Source organism: Aulostomus chinensis, chromosome 8 (assembly GCF_037954235.1).
Source record: "Aulostomus chinensis isolate RoL2024-O1b breed Wild chromosome 8, RoL_Achi_v1.0, whole genome shotgun sequence".
Taxonomy (NCBI): Eukaryota; Metazoa; Chordata; class Actinopteri; order Syngnathiformes; family Aulostomidae; genus Aulostomus; species Aulostomus chinensis.
The window spans coordinates 13,077,318-13,096,534 of NC_141327.1; the positions used below are offsets into that span (position 1 = coordinate 13,077,318).

The window sequence follows — 19,217 nt, forward strand, 5'->3', positions numbered from 1 at the left end:
ACCTTAACATAGACCCTGTTTAAACTTCACGGTAAAAATATGTGTGCACACAAGGATTCCTATTCCTTTCCTCAGTAAAAAGGAAAAGAAGAGCACAATCTCTCTCTCTCTCTCTCTCTCTCTCTCTCTCTCTCTCTCACACACACACACACACACACACACACACACACACACACACACACACAAGGTATTTGATCATGTCTTATTTGGCGATTGTGTCACCTCTGTCTCACCGGTGATTTCTGCTTAAATGGAAAAAGACGTCAGCAGTGAAGCAAAGAGAGAAAGGGGTGTTTGCCTGCGATGACAGTATCCATACCTGAGGTGTTACGACATGTGGAAGTGACAGGCGTGCGTGCATGTGTGCGTGCATGCGTGTTTGCGTGCGTGTGTAGAACATACTGTACAGTTATGGCTAAATAGCTATGGAATGCTTGTCCTATTTATAAACTACAGGAATCATCCCCATCAACAAATACAGATGGTATGGCTACAACTAGCCTATGAAAAACACACACACACACGCACACAACCATGTATGAAGGCACACACACACACACACACACATGCACACACGTACAAACACATGCATTAATGCATGTACACATTTACAGACTTTGTTATCAGAAGATCAGGAAATGAGCGATCACTGCCTTTCTAAGCCAGGGAGTTTCCTTTTCACATACAGCTGTGTGTGTGTGTGTGTGTGTGTGTGTGTATTACTGAGTGTGTGTGTGTGTGTGTGTGCGCATGCGCAACACACATGTGAGCTCATTTACCACATCTAAGCAGCTTTACGTGCCAGGAGGTAAACAGCATTGTCACTTCAGGTTGTTAAATAGATCTCAACAAAAGCAGCACTGGCGAGTGGAGTGCACAAACACATGTGTGCATGCGCGTGCACACACACACACACACACACACACACACACTCACACACACACACACTATGCAAATCCTATGAGTTCCACCCTGCCTGCAAAAGTTGTGCAAAAACAAACTGCTGTGTCTTCCAAGATGACAAAACCCTTTAAAAGTTGGAAATAGTAAATATACACAATGAATTACACGAATACAAAACACACCACAAAATCCTCTCAGTGTAAGAATGTAGTACATGTACCTCAAACAGGTGGATCATCAGCACTCAGTACATCAAGGTAGAATAACACTGAGACTGGGCTCACCTACAAACACATTTGCTAATTTATTTACTGTAGCAGTGTGCCATGCACCAATGTAAGGAACCAAATCTCTTACTCACAGTGGAGCAATGGCAATCACACCCCCCAGTCAGCTTACATCAGACAGCTCTGCTCAGTCTGCACCGCACCGGCCCCCCACTGGAGGACATCAGAGCCCAGTACTGCAGCCAGAGACCACCTACAGGTCTTATTACCTTATCGGCCTTATCACAGGTCCAGCCAAATCAGCTGAGCTGCGACATCAGTGCCTCATAATTGTTGCCAGGAATTAGAAGGGTTCTACCTTAAAGTTCCCTGTTGTTTTAACAGACCTTCCTGATGAAGACATACTTATCATTTTAGGCTGTGAATGATGTTGCCCGTCGCTCGTGATGATGTCAGTTGTCCTGTTAGCAGCGGCTGTTTTTCAGACAAATCAATGTGTCACAGTTTACAAGTGTGGTATTTACTGATGTGTTTTATTCTGCAGAACAGAAAAATTGAAATACCTTAAGTTTGTGTGAACTCCTGAAGTATTTCAGGCATTTAACTGAGAACCATAATCAAAGGTACCACTGAAATGAGGGACCAGGTGCTCAATGATACTAACTTTCAGGGGTTCCATCGACCTTAATGGCCAGAATCAATGATGCTAGAATAAAATTATTTGAAGTCTTGCTGAATCCAGCACCTCAAGACTGAATATCTAAAACTAGGACTTGACATGTGAGACTCAACAGTTTCCCACAAAATCCCTTTGAACCATGAAAAGTAAAAGGCAGAATGCAGACGAATCATCAGTGGCCTCATTTTACGGTCAGTTTCTCTCTCCAGCGTTCAGCCTGGTTCTATCCGTCAGAGAGGCTGAATCCATGCCGATCCTGCCCAGCTGTGGTGCGTCGAGCCAGCACATGTTAGGACATGAACGCCCCTGAACTTCCTCAGAACTGGTGATTTATCTGAGTGTAACTTGTGTGTGCTTTAATGGCTGACAAGAAACACACACACTAATTCACACATACAACCGTGTGGGCAACACAGTGACAGGCGGGGTTTGCATTTACAGTGTGTGTGTGTGTGTGTGTGTGTGTGTGTGTGTGTGTGTGTGTGTGTGTGTGTGCGTGTGTGTGTGTGTGTGTGTGCGTGTGTGTGTGTGTGTGTGAGACTTTGTCTGTGTATATACAGGAGAGTGTATGTATTGCTATACTGATCCTTGATGTCAGGTGGGCTGGCACATCTAGATCTAGGGTCCCCTTTGAAGGTGTGATATGTGCGTGTGCGCGCACACGAGCACATATCACACACACACACACACACACACACACACACGCACACACACTGACCAGCTGTTTCTCTCTGACACTGCTCTTTGATGTAATTTTTCCATCAACCAACCTCAAGCAATCCTCTCTCTCTCTCTCTCTCTCTCTCTCTCTCTCTCTCTCTCTCTCTCTCTCTCTCTCTCTCTCTCTCACGCACACACACATGTATACACTATCTGAAGGGTTTTTCGGATGGTTGTGGATCACCTCCCATCCACAATGTCACAATCAAGTATTTTCCCAAAACCCTCACAAATAAATTTATTTCTGCATTTGACACTGCTATTATTGTGCTTTGCTTGCATGCAAAATGTACGTGATTATGGATCAGGAGAAGATCTCTCATTGGTCATAATCGCTTCTTTTAAGTTACGGGAGTGATTCCAACTTGTCTTGGTTACAGTGTTAACCACTTTGTTAAAAGACACCAACACTGAGTGAAATGGGAGACAAACAGAGGTTTTAGAGGCTGTTGTTGATCTATCCAGCCACCCTGACCTCCTCCCTCCGCACTTCTTGTGACTCTTTAACAACTTCAAATTATTTCCCTCTTTACTTGAAACAAACACCGGCCACAGTTCCCACGACAACCAGACAGTTTTGCCTCCTCAAGATAAATACGATTTTGTGGCGCATCTTAATATTACTGATGCTGTGGTTTTTCTTGAGAAGTGAATAATGAAGACGAATGGAGCTAAATTAAATAATTACCGGTACTATAATTTTCTGAAAATGACAGTTTAGTCAAGTACAGTCTTGACTTAAATATTCCAGGCCCAAGATATCTGCACAACTCAGCAATGTTAATTTAAAAAGAGTTTTCTCAGTGTGTTATTTTCAAAAGTACTAAACCTTCTTCCTAAATGAAAATTTGAACCAAAGTCCTTATTAATTGATTCATGCAATTTTCTTTTGGACAGAGGGGTACTTTGTTTACCTCTCTCTCAGGAACGTTCATATCGTCAAATGTTATTTTGTAAAGACTTTTGTCCATTACATATTTAAACACTCCAACATCAAATGTATCTCATGTTTGTTATATTTCTTCGAAAGCTATGGCGCAAACATACACACGCACACGCGCGCACACACACCTGTCAGTTGTCAGTCAGTCAGGTATGGTGATTATTGTTTAGATTCAGCCCTCTGCAGTAGGCATGTGTCTGCAGTTGAATGTGCGGAACAATGACGAGGAAATCAACACACTCCATCACATGTTGCTGCTCCTGCTGAAGGGGGACAACTGAGCGCTAAGACACAACATTTCTTCAGCCAACGCATGTGCAGATATCATCTTTCATTTGACCTCTTTCATTAAGATCTTTTTCATGCAAGGCCAAGTATTTCAAAATTCAGGAGTATGTGAAGTATGTGCAACACTGAGAGACAGAGAGAAAGAGAGAGAGAGAGAGAGAGACAGAGAGACAGAGAGACAGAGAGAGACAGAGAGACCGTTCAAGGTTACAGCAGCCTGGCCTTTTGGTTTTTCACATTTCACTCCTGTATTGTAACGTTTGCAGTGTTCTTTTATAAAAAAGCTTATTTGGTGTGGTTTCACAGGTTGCTGGTCACCTCGCTGGAGATGGAGAGAGCCTTTTGTTGGTTTGTCTTAAAAACATTTGTCTTATGAGTTACTGATCCAGGAAGTTTGAATCTGTCAATATCTCTCTTATTTGACTGAAATCAGTGCACTTCATGCTTCAAGGAGAACATCTGGGATGTTGTGCAGTTACAAAATTATCACTAACATTAATTAGTTAAAGAAACTTTTTCTTGTCCGACAACTCGGCCTTTGATTTTTTTTCCTGCTAAGGCCACTCCAACGCTCCATCAGAATTTGTGCTGAAATGAATGTTTCTGACACATTGTGTTGTTGTGATTGACATTGTTCATTCATACATTTAACTTTGTTTTATGGTCATGAATCACAACGGTTCTTAAAATCACAGCCCAGCTATAAAAATCCCCATGGGAAAAATGTGGAGCTTCAAATCATCTAAAAGCTGTTTTTTGTTTTCTTTTTACATTTTCCCATGTTGTAATCTTCTTTTAGCCATCTTCCCTTCATCATGGAGCCATTAGGAACTTCTCATGTTACCTGGCCTGTCTGTGGCCCAACAGAGCCCCAGCTTTTGTCCAGGCCAGGGCAGCAGGTGAATAGGAAGCCCATGTGAGGGGCCTCTCAGCCCAAATACACCTGATACCTGACTTTTACCCCCCACAGCAGCCACCCTGCCGGACCCTCAAAGCCCCCTGACTGGTCCTGTGGTCTGCCTGCCAGCTGGCTTCTTTGCTCATGGACACACAACAAGACTGAAGGATGTTATTGTTGACAGCGAGTGCATGTTATGTGTATGTTCTCTGTTCTGCCCTTGCTGTTGTTTTTGTGGTGCATCGCAGTCTATGAGGGCCCTGAGCCTCATATCTTTGTGAACTCTGTGTTCACCTTTGAAGTCCCATCTCTCTTCTCTGGCTTTGATCACCTTCCTTGTTGTGGGGGGTTGGATTATCCGTGGATAATACCACTCAGTATCTTCCACGCAACATGTTATTGAACAAACTCAGCCTTCATGGTTCAGGTGAGCTGATGGAAAACTTTTTATCTTGTTTGGTTCTGGTTTCATTTGTACCACAATACTTCACAATACTTTGCTCGGAATAGTACCACGATGCTGCATTTCTGTCAAAAAAAACTGATTATGTGGCAAGACAATTCTTCTACGATACATTTGAGTAACTAAGGAGGAAATAAAAAGAAAGAATTAGATATTAAAGGTTGATGTCAGTTTTTGAAAAATTGGACAGAACAGATGTGAAGCTTCAGGCCTCATGACCATACACACACACACACACACACACACACACACACACACACACACACACACACACACACACGCACACACACACGCACACACACATACAAAAAAACAGCTGGACAAAGCTGAGATGGGGTGTATCTGTTTATAATTTCAGCTGCTGTAAAAACATGATCAATAGTGTATCATACAAGGAAGTATCATGATGTATTACAGTATAAATATTTTGTCCCACTTCTCGTACCAGACCGAGGCAAACACTTTTAAAAACAGAAAATGGAAGTTTGAGTGGTACGAAAAACTGTCCCAGTAACTTCTTCGCTGCCGCCTCATCTGTGCACTTCCTCTATCAGCTGTCCATCACTCTCACTCTTTACTGCGTATCACCAATGTGCTGAAATAGTAGAGTTGCTTTGAAATGACACATGGATTAAGGCAAGCCTCCCATTTGCATGCTGATGATAGTTTGACTGGGCAGGCTCGAGGGTAATGCAGCGAAGCCGTTTCATTGCTTTTTACTGCATCCGCAAACAGTAGTAACCATAACACGTCTGCACCACACAGCTGTCCAACATAAGGACAGCAATATCTTTCTTTTTAGCTGTTTTACTTCTCTGGAAACATCCAAGGGCTTAAAACAGGCAAAAGCTTTGGAAAGGTTCACATCTCATGGCTGCACGTGAGAATGCGGGATGTCACCATTGTAAGTTTTAAATAATATCATTATTTTCATCAGTGATTCATCTGCGATTATTTTAATGATTGACTGATGCATCATTTAGTCTACTAAATCAAAAAAAGCTTACCAAGCAGATATCATTTTTGACCAACTGAATAATCAACTAATTGTTTCAGCTCTAGTCCACTGCTCAGATCTTTGAAATCCCACACACAGTTTGTGTCTCATTATCTGGGTTTACAAGCACACTGGCTTGTCAGTGTGATTGATATCATTCCATTTCAAAAGTCCAGATCAACTGTTTACATTGGATGCAGGTTCTCTCCAAACATCTTACACCAAGTAATGTTTAGATCTTCTTAGTGTGAATTAAGGACCAGCTCTCCGCAGAATTCCAGCTGAGCACGGAGGTCATCATTTTGACAAATCTCACAGTGTAGGTTTGTCGTGAAGGAGAAGAACCAGAGAAAGTCCACAACCAGGAATCGATCTGCTCAGTCCTTTAAATGCTGTAATATATCTTTTGATCAGTTGATGAAGAGAATCCACAAGGATTATTCCACCGCTCTGAAACTGAATTTTCTATTGAAAATGAGATTTTACAGCATATGATGGATTATTCTATTTGATCTTTTTGACATGTTTTAATCAGAAGACTGGGGTCATGTATAATCCAATTTATAATGGTCATTTGCGCCCCGAAAACCCATTTATTCTTCCTCCAAAGCACAACACGAAGACAAGGAAGCTAGTTGTGCAGTTTAGGAGATCAAATTATTATTTCAGTTAATGTTCTTCCATTAATCATTTTCAAAAGCTAACAAAGAAGTGTTCATACCAAGTCTCTTATCTTGATGTTTTTGTGATCTTCACTCGATTAACTTTATTGGTTTGTACCCCCATCCAAATATGTTCCCCTGCTTCTATGTCCGGTAAATGTGAGTGTTTTATCAGTTTTCAAAGTAAGTCTGCATTAACATACCCTTTGCTATGCATGTACGCGCATAAATGTGACCATGTGAATGTGAGTTTCTAATCAGAAATGATAAATGGCTCATTTCGATCTGAAAGCACGTTAATACAATCCAGTGATTCCAGCTTTGTCAGCAGAAACAAATCTATTCAGCACACAGGCTAGTCAGTCTGATGGATTGGACCTGAGGTACGTCTTGTCTCGGTTATTGATAGGCAGGTGTTGGAGGGGCAACATGAAATATTAGTAGACTGAATCTGAATACCAGTCTGACAAAGATTGAGGAGGAGAATGAGAAGGTCAAAGAGACAGTGGAAGTTGTGCGAAATGAGTTGTGTGAAAAGTCCAGTGCCAGCAGTCATACTTGATGCATGACACCATGGAGGAGTGATGAGTAACATTTGAAAAACATTCATGACTAAGAATTCTAAATATGTCTGATATCAGTTAGGACTTTTTTTTCCAATTCTCAATGGAAAATCCCTAAATCATTCTCTCTAACACACACGCGCGCACACACACACACACACACACACACACACACACACACACACACACACACACACACACACATACACACACTTAACCTGACAACAACTTTGACAATGTAATGATTTATGTTACAGGGACTTGGTTTTTTTGTCTCCAAAAGGAAGGGCGAGACCCCACACAATGTGTTTCTTTAAGAAATGTATGTTCTCACAACATGATGACAAGTACACACACACACACACACACACACGGAAAATGTCTCTCAGTCTGTCTTAATGTCACATCCTGTTGTGGTTCTTCTCTTGTGTATGCTTTGATATCTGAGAACCACCGACTTACAGAGCGCACTTTTGTCTTTGCCACACTGCACGAGAATCATCATTCTTTACAAAGCATGTTTGCCTGCATGTGAATGTACATGTTAATTTATGGTACATGAATGGCAATACACACACACACACACACACACACACACAAAGCAAGCATTTGTCTTAAAGGTTGGAACATCCTTCTGCTGTAAGATGAAGAGGGCATCCTATGCATGAGTCTGTGTGTGTGTGTGTTTGTGTGTGTCTGTGTGTGTTTGTTTGTGTGTATTGATGCAGCACCGCAGCACGATCTATAGTAATGATTTCCCATAGACACCTCAAGTTGATCTGGGAACCAGGGAGGATGGGAGGGGAAGGGAGGGAGGGAGAGAAGTCAGAAGAGACGAATGAAGAGATGGAAAGAAAGAAGGACATTGGAGGGAAACCGCATCAACGGATGGAGGGAGGACAAGTAAATATTTGGAAGAAAAATACCAGCAATGTTTTTAGGTTGTGCTTTTAAAGTTCAATGTGTTGAGAATACTGCATCGACTCCTAGTAAGGAACCTTTTATAAAAGAATTTATAAATAATGGCTGACAACTTTATTAATCATTAATAAATTAAGAATTTATGCTTCATAAGCCAGTGATAAATAATTAAAAAGAACAAATGATCAGTTTTCAGATCATGAAAAAACTATTGTTTTAAATTAACTTATAAAAGCCTAAGAGTCTTAAAATAAAAGAACGATCTTTGTTGAGTTTCTTTCACATAGTTTTTGCAGAATATAATTATCCAGAATATTTCCCTTAATTAACATTCAAGTGATTATCATTGTGGGAGTTCATTATAAAAGATGACTTAAATATTCAATGATTAATGAGCCTGTTACTGAGTTGCTGCAAGTTTCTCTGGAAATTCACTTTTAAAGTGATGACAAGACAACAAGTGTGGTTTCATCATATTTACTTGAATATAATCATGTAATTAGGAGCGCCTCTTCTCACATGTGTGTGTTTGTGTGTGTGTGTGTGTGTGTGTGTGTGTGTGTGTGTGTGTGTTAGAACCTGCACAGTGGAATTTCTTCCAGTCACCTCATATTGTTCAGACCAACCGTCACAGACAACCAGGCACGGAACTGCACACCATCAGGAAGTCTCTCATAAAAAAAGAGCGAGAGATAACTTTAAGGGCTCCACACACACGCACGCACGCGCGCTCACACACACACACACACACACACACACACACACACACACAGCTTCTTCAACAGGTAAGTTTCGGTATGTGTGTTTGTTTCTATGTGTTTACATGAAGCAACCTGCAGTGTCCACCTGTGTTCTAGCGGTGTGTTTCGACTCTCTACATCTCATGAGGCAGCAGCAACAGTGCTCACGGCAGTCCATCCATCTTCTCAAGGACATTCTGACCTCTACAATACTGTCATTAAAAAATCGTCTAGAGAGCTTGCGAACCGATGAAATCATACATCTCTGCCAGTTTCCCACGCCTGACAAAGGGAAGTCACTAACAGGGACAAGGAAATCGAGCCAAGGAAGACAGTTCTTGGTGGAGTGTTGAGACCATGTATCCTTCCTTTTCCAGTGGTTTAATTTTCACCCTTTGAGACGCTCATCACTTTAAATTCATCCTAAGTATGTTGCCAAAATCTGACAAATAAACATTAGTTCTCTCAAATCAATGAAAACTAGAAAGCATTTGGAGAAATTGCGATGTTTCTGACAGAGACTGTAATGGATGTAGGAGTACATCAATATGATATTTAGTAATGCCACCAGGAGGCGCTATGACCATCCATCCATTTTCAACCACTGATCCTGTTAAGGGTCATGGGGGGGGGGGGGAGCTGGAGTCTAACCCAGCCGCTACGGGCAAGAGGTGGGGTTCACCCTGGACAGGTCACCAGTCCATCACAGGGCCAACACATAGAGACAGACAACCATTCACACTCACAGTCACACCTACAGTCAATTTAGAGTATCAATCAGCCTCGTCCTCTCTTGATGTCTTTGGACTGTGGGAGGAAGCTGGAGTACCAGAGAGAACCCACACAGGAACAGGGAGAACATGGAGACTCCACACAGAAAAGATCCTGTGATGGAGCCGGGACTTGAACCTGGAACCTTCTTGCTGTGAGGGGACAGTGCTGACCACTAACAACTAACCACAAGAGAAAAAACCATGAAGACAAGTGGCCTTCAGCATGAGCTCACAAACACCCTGATCACCATCTCTTGAATGTGTTATACAAATGTGTTGCGGAAACATGAGCAGCAATTTGTTTAATCACGATCACCTGATCATCCAGTATTCTTTTTTCACTCTGAATCGTTTTCTACCAAAACTGGAGAAAAATAAAATGTCTGTTTATCTTTAAAGCCAAACTTCATAAATCATCTTTCTCTCTCTTTTGCTACTTCTTCCCATGACAAGTGAGGTCATCAAAAAGCCCCCCGCCCAAGCCATTATTCCTTTTATTTTATAAAAAAAAAGAACTGTTTAAGGGGATGGGAAAAAAGTCAGATGCACCCGAGGCATGACCCCATTTTTATCCATCAGGAGTGTGTGTGTGTGTGTGTGTGTGTGTGTGTGTGTGCACGCGCGCGGGTGTGTTATCAAGAGGTGGTAATTGTAACTTGGTCAAAGGGAAACCTTTTCAGCTGCCATTGTTCAGCCCTTCCTGATTGCTCTGAAGGAAGAAGTGACTCCATCACTGCCTGTCATCTTTTCCTCTCAAACACTTTCCCGTTTTTCTTCACTTGAAAATGTATCATTTTTCTCCATTGATGTGACCTAATAAAATAACCTCTGGTTTAGTTCATGTAAACATACATGTCAATTATCAACATTCCACCTCAGAATCCCTACAAACACATTAGTATTGATGCTATGCTGCCATCTATTGACTGAGGCACACAATCAACACCTGCAGTTTATGGACAGAAAATATCCTCTCTGGTCGTGTTATACATGATCGTGACTTCAGTTTTACTGAGGAAATGCCCTTACCCAGTAAGCCACATATTATTATTATTATTATTATTATTATTAATACATATTTTCCCTCAAATGCGATGAAAAACAAATAATTATATGGGAATAATTCAGCTACCAAAAATTTAATAGTCTAAGTCTAATAATTTAAGCTCCAAATGTGACATGAACGTTTGATATTATAAAGAAGACACGAATCACAATAATGATTCAGGTTAGTCTTGACCTAAAACTAATTTAAAATGTTTAAGTAATGTTTTTTTCCACATGCGTCCCTCCATGTCCGTTTATGGGTCGCATACTTGTAGCTATTTTGTGCCCGCACAAGTACGCTCTTACTTGACGAACCTTACTTTATTTCGACTATATTCTTACTATTATATTGTGCACTACTATATCTTAACTCTCAGCTTGTCCTTCGTTATTCCTTGACTTTATTTCTGTTGGCTTTAATTTCTTTTTTTCATTTCTCATTACTTTTGCAGATTCTGTTCTCTTTTCTAATCGCATTAAGGGACCCCTCTATTTAGTTCCCGGCCATGCGTGTGACAGTAAAACAGTAAATTTCTCTCAACGACGGCAATGTCGCCTGCGGGCTCCGGGGAGACGTTCGTTTCCGGGTTCCCACAGCTGCGCGTGATTGGCACGTCAATCACAGGTGATTAGTTTCACCTGACACAGCTCGGCTACTTTGCCGCCATTAAATTCAACTGGTAGGGACAGGTCACGAGGAGGGACGTCACCTGCCCACCACCGTGCGTGAGAGCCACCATGCCCACCAAGAACGTTACCGACGAGCGACTGTCCAAGTTTAAGAACAAGGGGAAAGATCCAGCCGTGAGTTGAGTTACTTGACGGGGAACAGCGTTATTTAGGGGGACCCCCCCCCCCACACACACACACACACACACTCACTCTAATCTTACGTTATGATTCCATATTTTCAGAAACTAAGAGAGAAGAGGATATCCGAGTGCGTAGAGCTGCGTAAAGCTCACAAGAACGAAAACTTCTTGAAGAGGAGAAACATCACGCGGTCGTCTGTCCCGGATGAGGAGGCCCTGTCCCCCGACTACGTCTCTGATGATAAGGTTAGTTCGCTGACTGTGTTTTGTGTCGTTTAACTCCCAAGTATGAGCTTAACAAGTCGTGTGGCTTTCAGGTTCCCTCTCTCACCCTCGAGGACATCATTAAAGACGTGAACAGCGACAGCAGGGAGGCTCAGACTCGAGGTTGTCAGGCTGCCAGGTGAGCTGCACTGTCCAAGATGGGGGGGAAAAAAAAAACCTCAAATGAAGGTCCTGTTGGATCAACATGTCTTTAGACGTACCTGTCACTGTCCTGACACAACAGAGTGATGCCTGTGATATCAAGCAGGTTAGCTTGCGGTGTTGCCTGCAGGTTAAACTTTCCCACACTCAACTGCATCTCTTTTGGACTGACGTTGACCTCCACCTCCCCAGGAAGCTGCTGTCTCAGGAGCGTAACCCCCCTCTGAAGGACATCATAGATGCCGGGCTTCTCTCCCGCTTCGTGTTCTTCCTGGGTATGGATGATGAGCCCACGCTTCAGTTTGAAGCAGCCTGGGCTCTTACCAACATCGCCTCTGGAACATCCTGGCATACGCAACAGGTGGGATCGCTGCTCCGAGAAAGAAATGAACAGCATGAGGTCTTCTGACGAGTGGTCGTCACCTGTGTGTCTGCCATCAGGTGGTGGAACACGGGGCTGTACCCAGTTTCATTGCCTTGCTGGCCTCACCGTTGCTGCACATCAGTGAACAGGCTGTCTGGGCCCTCGGGAACATTGCAGGTTAGATGTGAAGTTAATCAGAATTTCAACACTACCAAAAGTGTGGGTCTCCACTTGAGGGAGCACTGACTGTCTACTTGTGTTCCCTTTTTTGGTACGGTATTTCCAGTAGTCTTGTGTAAAGGACATGATGATGCACTGTTCGTCCGTAACTCATCGAATTTGCCGATTCTCTTTAATGAAGGCTATCACAGTGCCTCCATCTGCCTGTATTCTCTCCCCAAACGTTGACAGGTGATGGTCCGGCCTATAGAGACGTCCTGATTGAATGCAATGTCATCCCAGCCCTACTTGCCCGCATCTCCCCAGAAACTCCAGTGAGTCATTTTCAAGATGAGCCCTAATAAATACTCTAGCAGTTAATGGAAAGCTAACCTGCTGCAGCAGTACACTGTTGGTCAACTCCATCAGCCTGCTGAGTTTTACTGCCCTATTGCTGCATATAATGGCTCTCTTTCCAGGTTGGATATTTGCGGAACCTTACATGGACACTGTCCAACTTGTGCAGAAATAAGAACCCCTTCCCACCTTTGTCTGCCGTCCAGCAGGTAATGAAATCACAACTAGACAACCTAGACGCTTTTAAAAAGGCATCCTGCACCAGATGTAACTCATCCCATCCAGGACAGGAAAGGCTAACCTGCTGTTTTTTCTGCAGTTGCTTCCTTCTCTCATCCAGTTTCTCCATCTCAGTGACAAGGACATCTTGTCAGATGCATGCTGGGCCATTTCCTACCTCACAGATGGCGACAACGACCGCATTGAGATCGTGGTGAAGACTGGCATTGTCCCTCGTTTGGTGGAGCTCATTAGCAACAAGGAGCTAAGTGTCATGGTAATGCATCTTTAGTGTACACAATTTGATCCACCATCCTGTTGAAGGCTAACTTAATCTGTCTATACCTCCAGACCCCGGCTCTTCGCTCCATTGGGAACATCGTGAGCGGCTCGGACCTGCAGACCCAGATGGTTATTGATGCTGGTGTTCTCGGCGTCCTACCTCAGTTGATGAGACATCCAAAGGCTAATGTGCAGAAGGAGGCAGCGTGGGCATTGTCTAACATCGCTGCCGGACCATGCAAGCAAATCCAGCAGCTCATCACCTGTGGCCTCCTGCCTCCCTTAGTAGAACTACTCCGCTGCGTGAGTTTGTATCAGCAGGAAGCCTTGATCTGAAGTGCAGTTATAGAAATGCAACAAATGATTCTTGTCCTTACAGGGAGACTTCAAGACTCAGAGGGAGGCTGTGTGGGCAGTGACAAACTTCACCAGTGGGGGCACTGTAGAGCAGGTGGTCCAGCTAGTGCAGAGTGGAGCACTGGAAGCTATCCTCAACCTGCTGCGGGTCAAAGATGCCAAAGTCATCCTGGTCATACTGGACGCCATCAGTAACATTTTCTTGGTGAGTGGAAACAAAGGTTATGATGCTGGCAGCGACTCAGATGTGACCTCAGCTACCACCCTGCAATTCAGGCAGCAGAGAAGCTGGGTGAGACAGAGAAACTGAGCCTGCTGGTGGAAGAACTGGGAGGACTGGACCGCATTGAGATGCTCCAGACCCACGACAATGAGGCTGTGTACCAGGCAGCACACAATCTAGTTGAGAAGTACTTTGGCGACGTAAGTACATGCACTTGAATTTCAGAGTGTGAGGTATGAAACATCACTTTGATGGCAGGGCACCTTCAGCACTGACTCTCCTGTCGTCCCTCCAGGGGGAGATGGAGGCCCTAAAGGTTGACGCAAAAGAAGATTCCTTTGTGTTTCAGAGCACCGACGCTCCAAAAATGTTTGAATTTTAAACTGTTACATTGTATGTTTAAATAAATATTGTACCGTGCTGTTGCCAGAGACTTTGGAGTAATTTAACTGTTAAATGAACTTGACCAAACACTGCAGATGTGCTCATGAAGGTGCATGAACACCGTGGCAGGACATTTAGATGAAGGGCGCCTCCTCATCGTCACGCCAGAGGCATTTCAAAGTAACGGCGCTCATGTTACACTGCAACTGAAGGCTGTTACACTGCCCCGTTTCTCACTCATCTTCCTGAACTCTCTTCTTCTGAGGTGTGGGAACCAAGCAGTCTGAGCACTCAAAACTGGGTCACGACCTCAGTGGTTTTGGTCAACTCCCATGAGTTGACTTGCATTTGGCGTCAAGGTGGCGCTCATGCAGCTACTAAAACTGCAGGCTTGGAATGAGTGCCGGTTCAACTTCAGGCTTTTCCTCCATTAAGGGAAGGTTTATTTCAGAACGGTTTGTCAGTCTTGTTTGCAAAAGAAGTAAAATGCATTCTTTGTATTTTAAATGTTCCCCACCAGCCCTTGATTACACAATCAGCAGTGTTAATGCACCAGAAATGAGTTGTGTAGAACTGTAAGTTAGCCATAGGAACTTCAACCCACACTGAGATGCCCAGGTTTCTGCTGATCACCCCAACTGTGAAAATACTATAATCTGAAAACATGACTAAATACTTGGGTACAATGCAAACTGTTTCGTTCAAAGATGGTTCTCAGATCAGCAAAGTGAGGGATGCTGAAGCTGTGTAACATGGCTCTTCTCGGGATGCTGCTTGGAGCTGGAGCCTTGCACTCTTCACTGGAAAAAGATTTTACCACCTCCATTTAAAAAGACAGTTTTAATGTTACATTTCAGTTAAATACATCTTCATATAAACATTTTCAAATTATTTACTTCCTGAGCAAAAACCTACAGCTGATGGCAACAGCACATACGATCCGTCACACATCAGGATCCACCAATGGAGCAAAACTGACTATTTTAATCTCTTGTTGATATTTAACTCTTCGCAATCAGAACAAGAGCTGGTAGTATGTCCTTAAACTACAGTTGAGTATTGAGCTCTGGCTCTAAGTCAGCAGTTCTTTCGTGGAGTAGAAGGGTTTCTTTATCAGCCAAATTCCAGTAACTATCACTGAAGCCTACAATGTAAAACCTGCAAAAAAACCTTCTAAAGCTCCAAGGAAAAGTTGAGTGACGGGATCGGTCACTTGAATTCATGGGAGTACGTGAAGTTCCACATCCCATCTAACCTCACCATCCAGGACAGAAGATGCATCGCAGTGGTGTGATGGACATTTGGATCAGGACAAAAGCAGGAAGAATGAGGTTCTAACATACACTTCATTCAATTCAATAGGTTTCAACATGGTGTCTTTGAGAGCCTGTTTAAAATAAAGGAAGTGAAGGTAGTGGAGTGAAACGGGCAGCTGGGGAACTACAAAACTGCACTGCATTAATTCAGTAGCTTTAAGTCAAAGGGACGTGCAGCACTAATAAAGGAGAGGGATTTTTGTTTTTTACCAGAGAGACAAATTTCTGCTGGAACAAAGTGTTTTATTACTGCTAGAAAATTGAAAAAAATACCAGGAAAAAAAACCCGACCAGTTGAAGGAGTGGATCGGTGAACGGTGCAATTCTCAGCATCGGACTCCTCTGTAACAGAACAGTGAGTGTGTATGTGTGTGTCTACATCTTCTCATAGGTGAGTTCATGTCCACAGGTGGTGCAGGTTTTCTTATAGAGGTCCTCCTCTGGATCCACCACTTCCTCTGGTCCGTACTGATGCTGGTGAACACTTGTGTCTTTGGTCCACATACTGCTCCTCACTGCCCTGCGCAGCTCTGAGACACACACACCAGGGGAATGTTATATGCATAGTTTTTACTACCCAACCACCCTCTCTTTTAGGCTCTAACAGTAAACTGACCTTTGACCTTCTTGTTGAAGCGTTTTTGTTTCTGCACCTCTCTGTTCTCCTCCCTTGTCTCCCGAGCTTCCTCCAGCGCCTCCTCCGAACCCCACACCTCCATGCATCTCCTCTCCACCTGGAGCATACGCAGAAACATAAAAAGACTCGACGAGAAAGAAGATCGAAAGCTACATTCCTTTTAATATTTATCCTGCTAATATACTATTCAAAGATCAAGTTTTACAAAACGGAATTCTAACATTTAGAGGCAAAGATTAGGATCAAACTGTGAGACATCTTAATTGCCATTTCCTTCTTGGTTACCTGCAGTTTCAGGTAGAGCTTCATGTCCCCCCAGCGTGGGTTGTGGGGGTTTTTCTTTAGTATGAATCTGAGCGGAGGCTCTCGCTTGTCCAGGTCACAGTCCTTCAGTAGGTAGTGCTGCTTGGCTTCGGTTCTAGAGATCAGCTTGTGTTTCTCCTCGTTGTCCCTGAAGTGGTCGGACATTTACGTTTTGATCCATTTTCAGTCATCAGAAACGGTAGAATTTAGCATCAGAGATGAAACAAAAACATGGTTTTGATTCTTTAAGTCTGTAATACAACAAATGAGGAGAAACGTACATGTTTGACCTGAAGTTTAAATGCAATGGCAACGAAGAATATTTGTCATAATATAGTCAACATATCTTTGTATTAGTGAAAGACAATACACACAGGGTTCACACACATTTTGTAAAGCAAATTTATTTATGTGAGCCTGGAAAATGTTATCTTCAACTTCCATGATATTTCAAGGTTTGTTTTATGATCATTTGAACTGTGTGTGTGTGTGTGTGTGTGTGTGTGTGTATGTATGTGTGTGTGTGTACACACCTGCACTTATCACAGACAGGCAAGTCGAAGCTGTTACTGAGGTAGGAGTCCATGAACGGTTTCTGACAATCGTCACACACCAGGTAGTCTGGTTCTATGACTGGAGCTGGAGATAACACACAGAAATACGTGTAAATAAACTATCACACACACACACACACACACACACACACACACACACACGGTCTTACTTTAACTTACCTGGCTGCTGTACCACCTGAACAGCCCTCTGCTCTTCCTCTCCATCCTCCTCTTCGTCGATGAAGAACCCGGCCCCGGAGTCGATGGTCTTGGAGACTTTGGCAGTAGTAGCGCCCTCCACGGCGGACAAAGGGCGGCTCGCTAGTCGTGCCTGTCGGAGCATCAACGCCCTCTGCCGGTTCCTCTCGATCTTAGCCCGCATCGCTGCAGACAGCTCTGGTTTGGAGGTTTCTTGTGGACCGGGACCCACAACATCCGGTCCCTCTGACTGTGACGGGTCCATGTTGCCCCCTGAAACACACACCACCTCATCGACGACGAGGAGGGTCTGCAGACGACTTCAGACCTTCAGGATAACAACACCGTTGCTCTGTTACCAAACTGACAGGCTGGCTTCCGGAAGCTTCTCCCTCGTCGTTTTTGGGTGAACTTCTAGCAGCATTACCGCCGCCATGTGGTGTAAAGACTGTAGAGACTTGAGCTTTAAAATCAAAATTTACTGTTTTAGCAACAAACTCGTTTCACATTTTAAGGGCAAAGAATATGTGAGCGAAGATAATGACAATTATTGCACTTTGTCTTAAAATGATCTCTTCATTTAAACTGACATCCATCCATCCATCCATCCATTTTCTACCTCTTATCCTGTTAAGGGTTGGGGGGGGGGGGCCTGGAGCCTATCCCAGCAGCCTTCGGGCGAGAGGTGGGGTTCATCCTGGACTAAGTAACAGGGTGTCCAGCTGGTCTGGCCCAAGTGTTTCTATTTGAGGATATTTGAGGATACTTGTGTTTACAAACTTTATCTATCTATCTATATTTCCTTTTCCTTATGTATAGCTGGCGTGTTTGTATGACTGTGGATGTGTTCAATTGTTGTTTTATGCGATGTCATGAGAATTTCTCTCCTGCAAATCAAATTTCCCCAAGGGGATAAATAAATAAATGCACAAAAGGTCACCAGTCCATCACAGTGTCAACACATAGAGACAGACAACCATTCACTCTCACAGTCACACCTACGGTCAATTTAGAGTATCAATCAGCCTCGTCCTCTCTTGATGTCTTTGGACTGTGGGAGGAAGCTGGAGTACCAGAGAGAACCCACACAGGAACAGAGAGAACATGGAGACTCCACACAGAAAGATCCTGTGCTGGAGCCGGGACTCGAACCCTGAAACTTCTTGTTGTGCTAACCACTGCATCACCGTGCTGCCTGTTTTATTAACATCTGACGTTAAAACCTTCTTTTATGACCTACTCTTTTGTTATATGACTTTAATTATTCCACAGCAGACACTAACTATGACTGATGAAAGCACCAAACTCAGAGAAGACAAATTCTTGTTTTTTACCCTCAGCAGATGTTTAATAAAAGACAAAAGTTCTTGCTTCAGCGCTTCCAGAGGAAGTACAACTGATGCCACTCAGACTCTAATAACCACCAGATATATCCACACACACACCCACTGGGCCGCTCTTCCTGTCCCAGTGTCACTAAAGTGGCAACCAGACAGTGAGTGTAGAAGAGAAGCAGCTTGGGAACAGACAGTGGACTGAATCTTTTATTGGTTGTCCTCAGATGTCCAATGCCACATGCTACTGTAAGAGGCTTGTGTGAAGTTAAAGCAGTTCACCTCTGATAGATGACGCTGCAAATCTGACAACTGTTGTGAGAGAGCCGACGAGGTGAAGCGAACCGAGTTTTAAAGTCGTTTTTCAGCGTGCTTTTGCTGATGTTTTTCCCCTTAAAAGGAAGTCATGGAAGTACAAGATAGAGAAAAGGGGAGGGGGTGGGATGTCTTCCGCTTTTGTAAAAATCA

General features: G+C 43.4%; 2 protein-coding genes across 2 annotated transcripts; one reads left to right on the top strand and one right to left on the bottom strand.

Moving 5' to 3' along the window:
* The first annotated feature begins 11,465 nt into the window (after positions 1-11,465).
* kpna7 (karyopherin alpha 7 (importin alpha 8)) lies at positions 11,466-14,454 on the top strand. The gene is made up of 12 exons (XM_086210144.1): positions 11,466-11,628; positions 11,739-11,882; positions 11,954-12,039; positions 12,255-12,423; positions 12,504-12,603; positions 12,838-12,920; positions 13,065-13,151; positions 13,262-13,438; positions 13,513-13,746; positions 13,823-14,005; positions 14,077-14,223; positions 14,319-14,454. Exons 1-12 carry the CDS (start codon positions 11,563-11,565, stop codon positions 14,403-14,405), a joined length of 1,563 nt encoding a protein of 520 aa, XP_086066270.1. The 5' UTR covers positions 11,466-11,562; the 3' UTR covers positions 14,406-14,454.
* Positions 14,455-15,206: 752 nt separating this feature from the next.
* Positions 15,207-17,799, bottom strand: xpa (xeroderma pigmentosum, complementation group A). Its single transcript, XM_086211053.1, has 5 exons — positions 17,398-17,799; positions 17,197-17,302; positions 16,646-16,811; positions 16,340-16,457; positions 15,207-16,253 (listed from the first exon to the last, which is right to left on the bottom strand). The coding sequence occupies exons 1-5, from the start codon at positions 17,678-17,680 to the stop codon at positions 16,099-16,101; spliced, it is 828 nt and encodes a 275-aa protein (XP_086067179.1). The 5' UTR covers positions 17,681-17,799; the 3' UTR covers positions 15,207-16,098.
* Positions 17,800-19,217: the final 1,418 nt, after the last annotated feature.

Coding starts and splice junctions, on each gene's coding strand:
- kpna7 (XM_086210144.1), top strand. CDS start 11,563: ATGCCCACCAAGAACGTTACCGACGAGCGACTGTCCAAGTTTAAGAAC. Junction 13,152..13,261: donor CTTTGTCTGCCGTCCAGCAG/GTAATGAAATCA, acceptor TTTTTTCTGCAG/TTGCTTCCTTCTCTCATCCA. Junction 13,747..13,822: donor TAGTAGAACTACTCCGCTGC/GTGAGTTTGTAT, acceptor TTGTCCTTACAG/GGAGACTTCAAGACTCAGAG.
- xpa (XM_086211053.1), bottom strand. CDS start 17,680: ATGGACCCGTCACAGTCAGAGGGACCGGATGTTGTGGGTCCCGGTCCA. Junction 16,812..17,196: donor CCTGTCTGTGATAAGTGCAG/GTGTGTACACAC, acceptor CGACCACTTCAG/GGACAACGAGGAGAAACACA. Junction 16,254..16,339: donor CTTCAACAAGAAGGTCAAAG/GTCAGTTTACTG, acceptor TGTGTGTCTCAG/AGCTGCGCAGGGCAGTGAGG.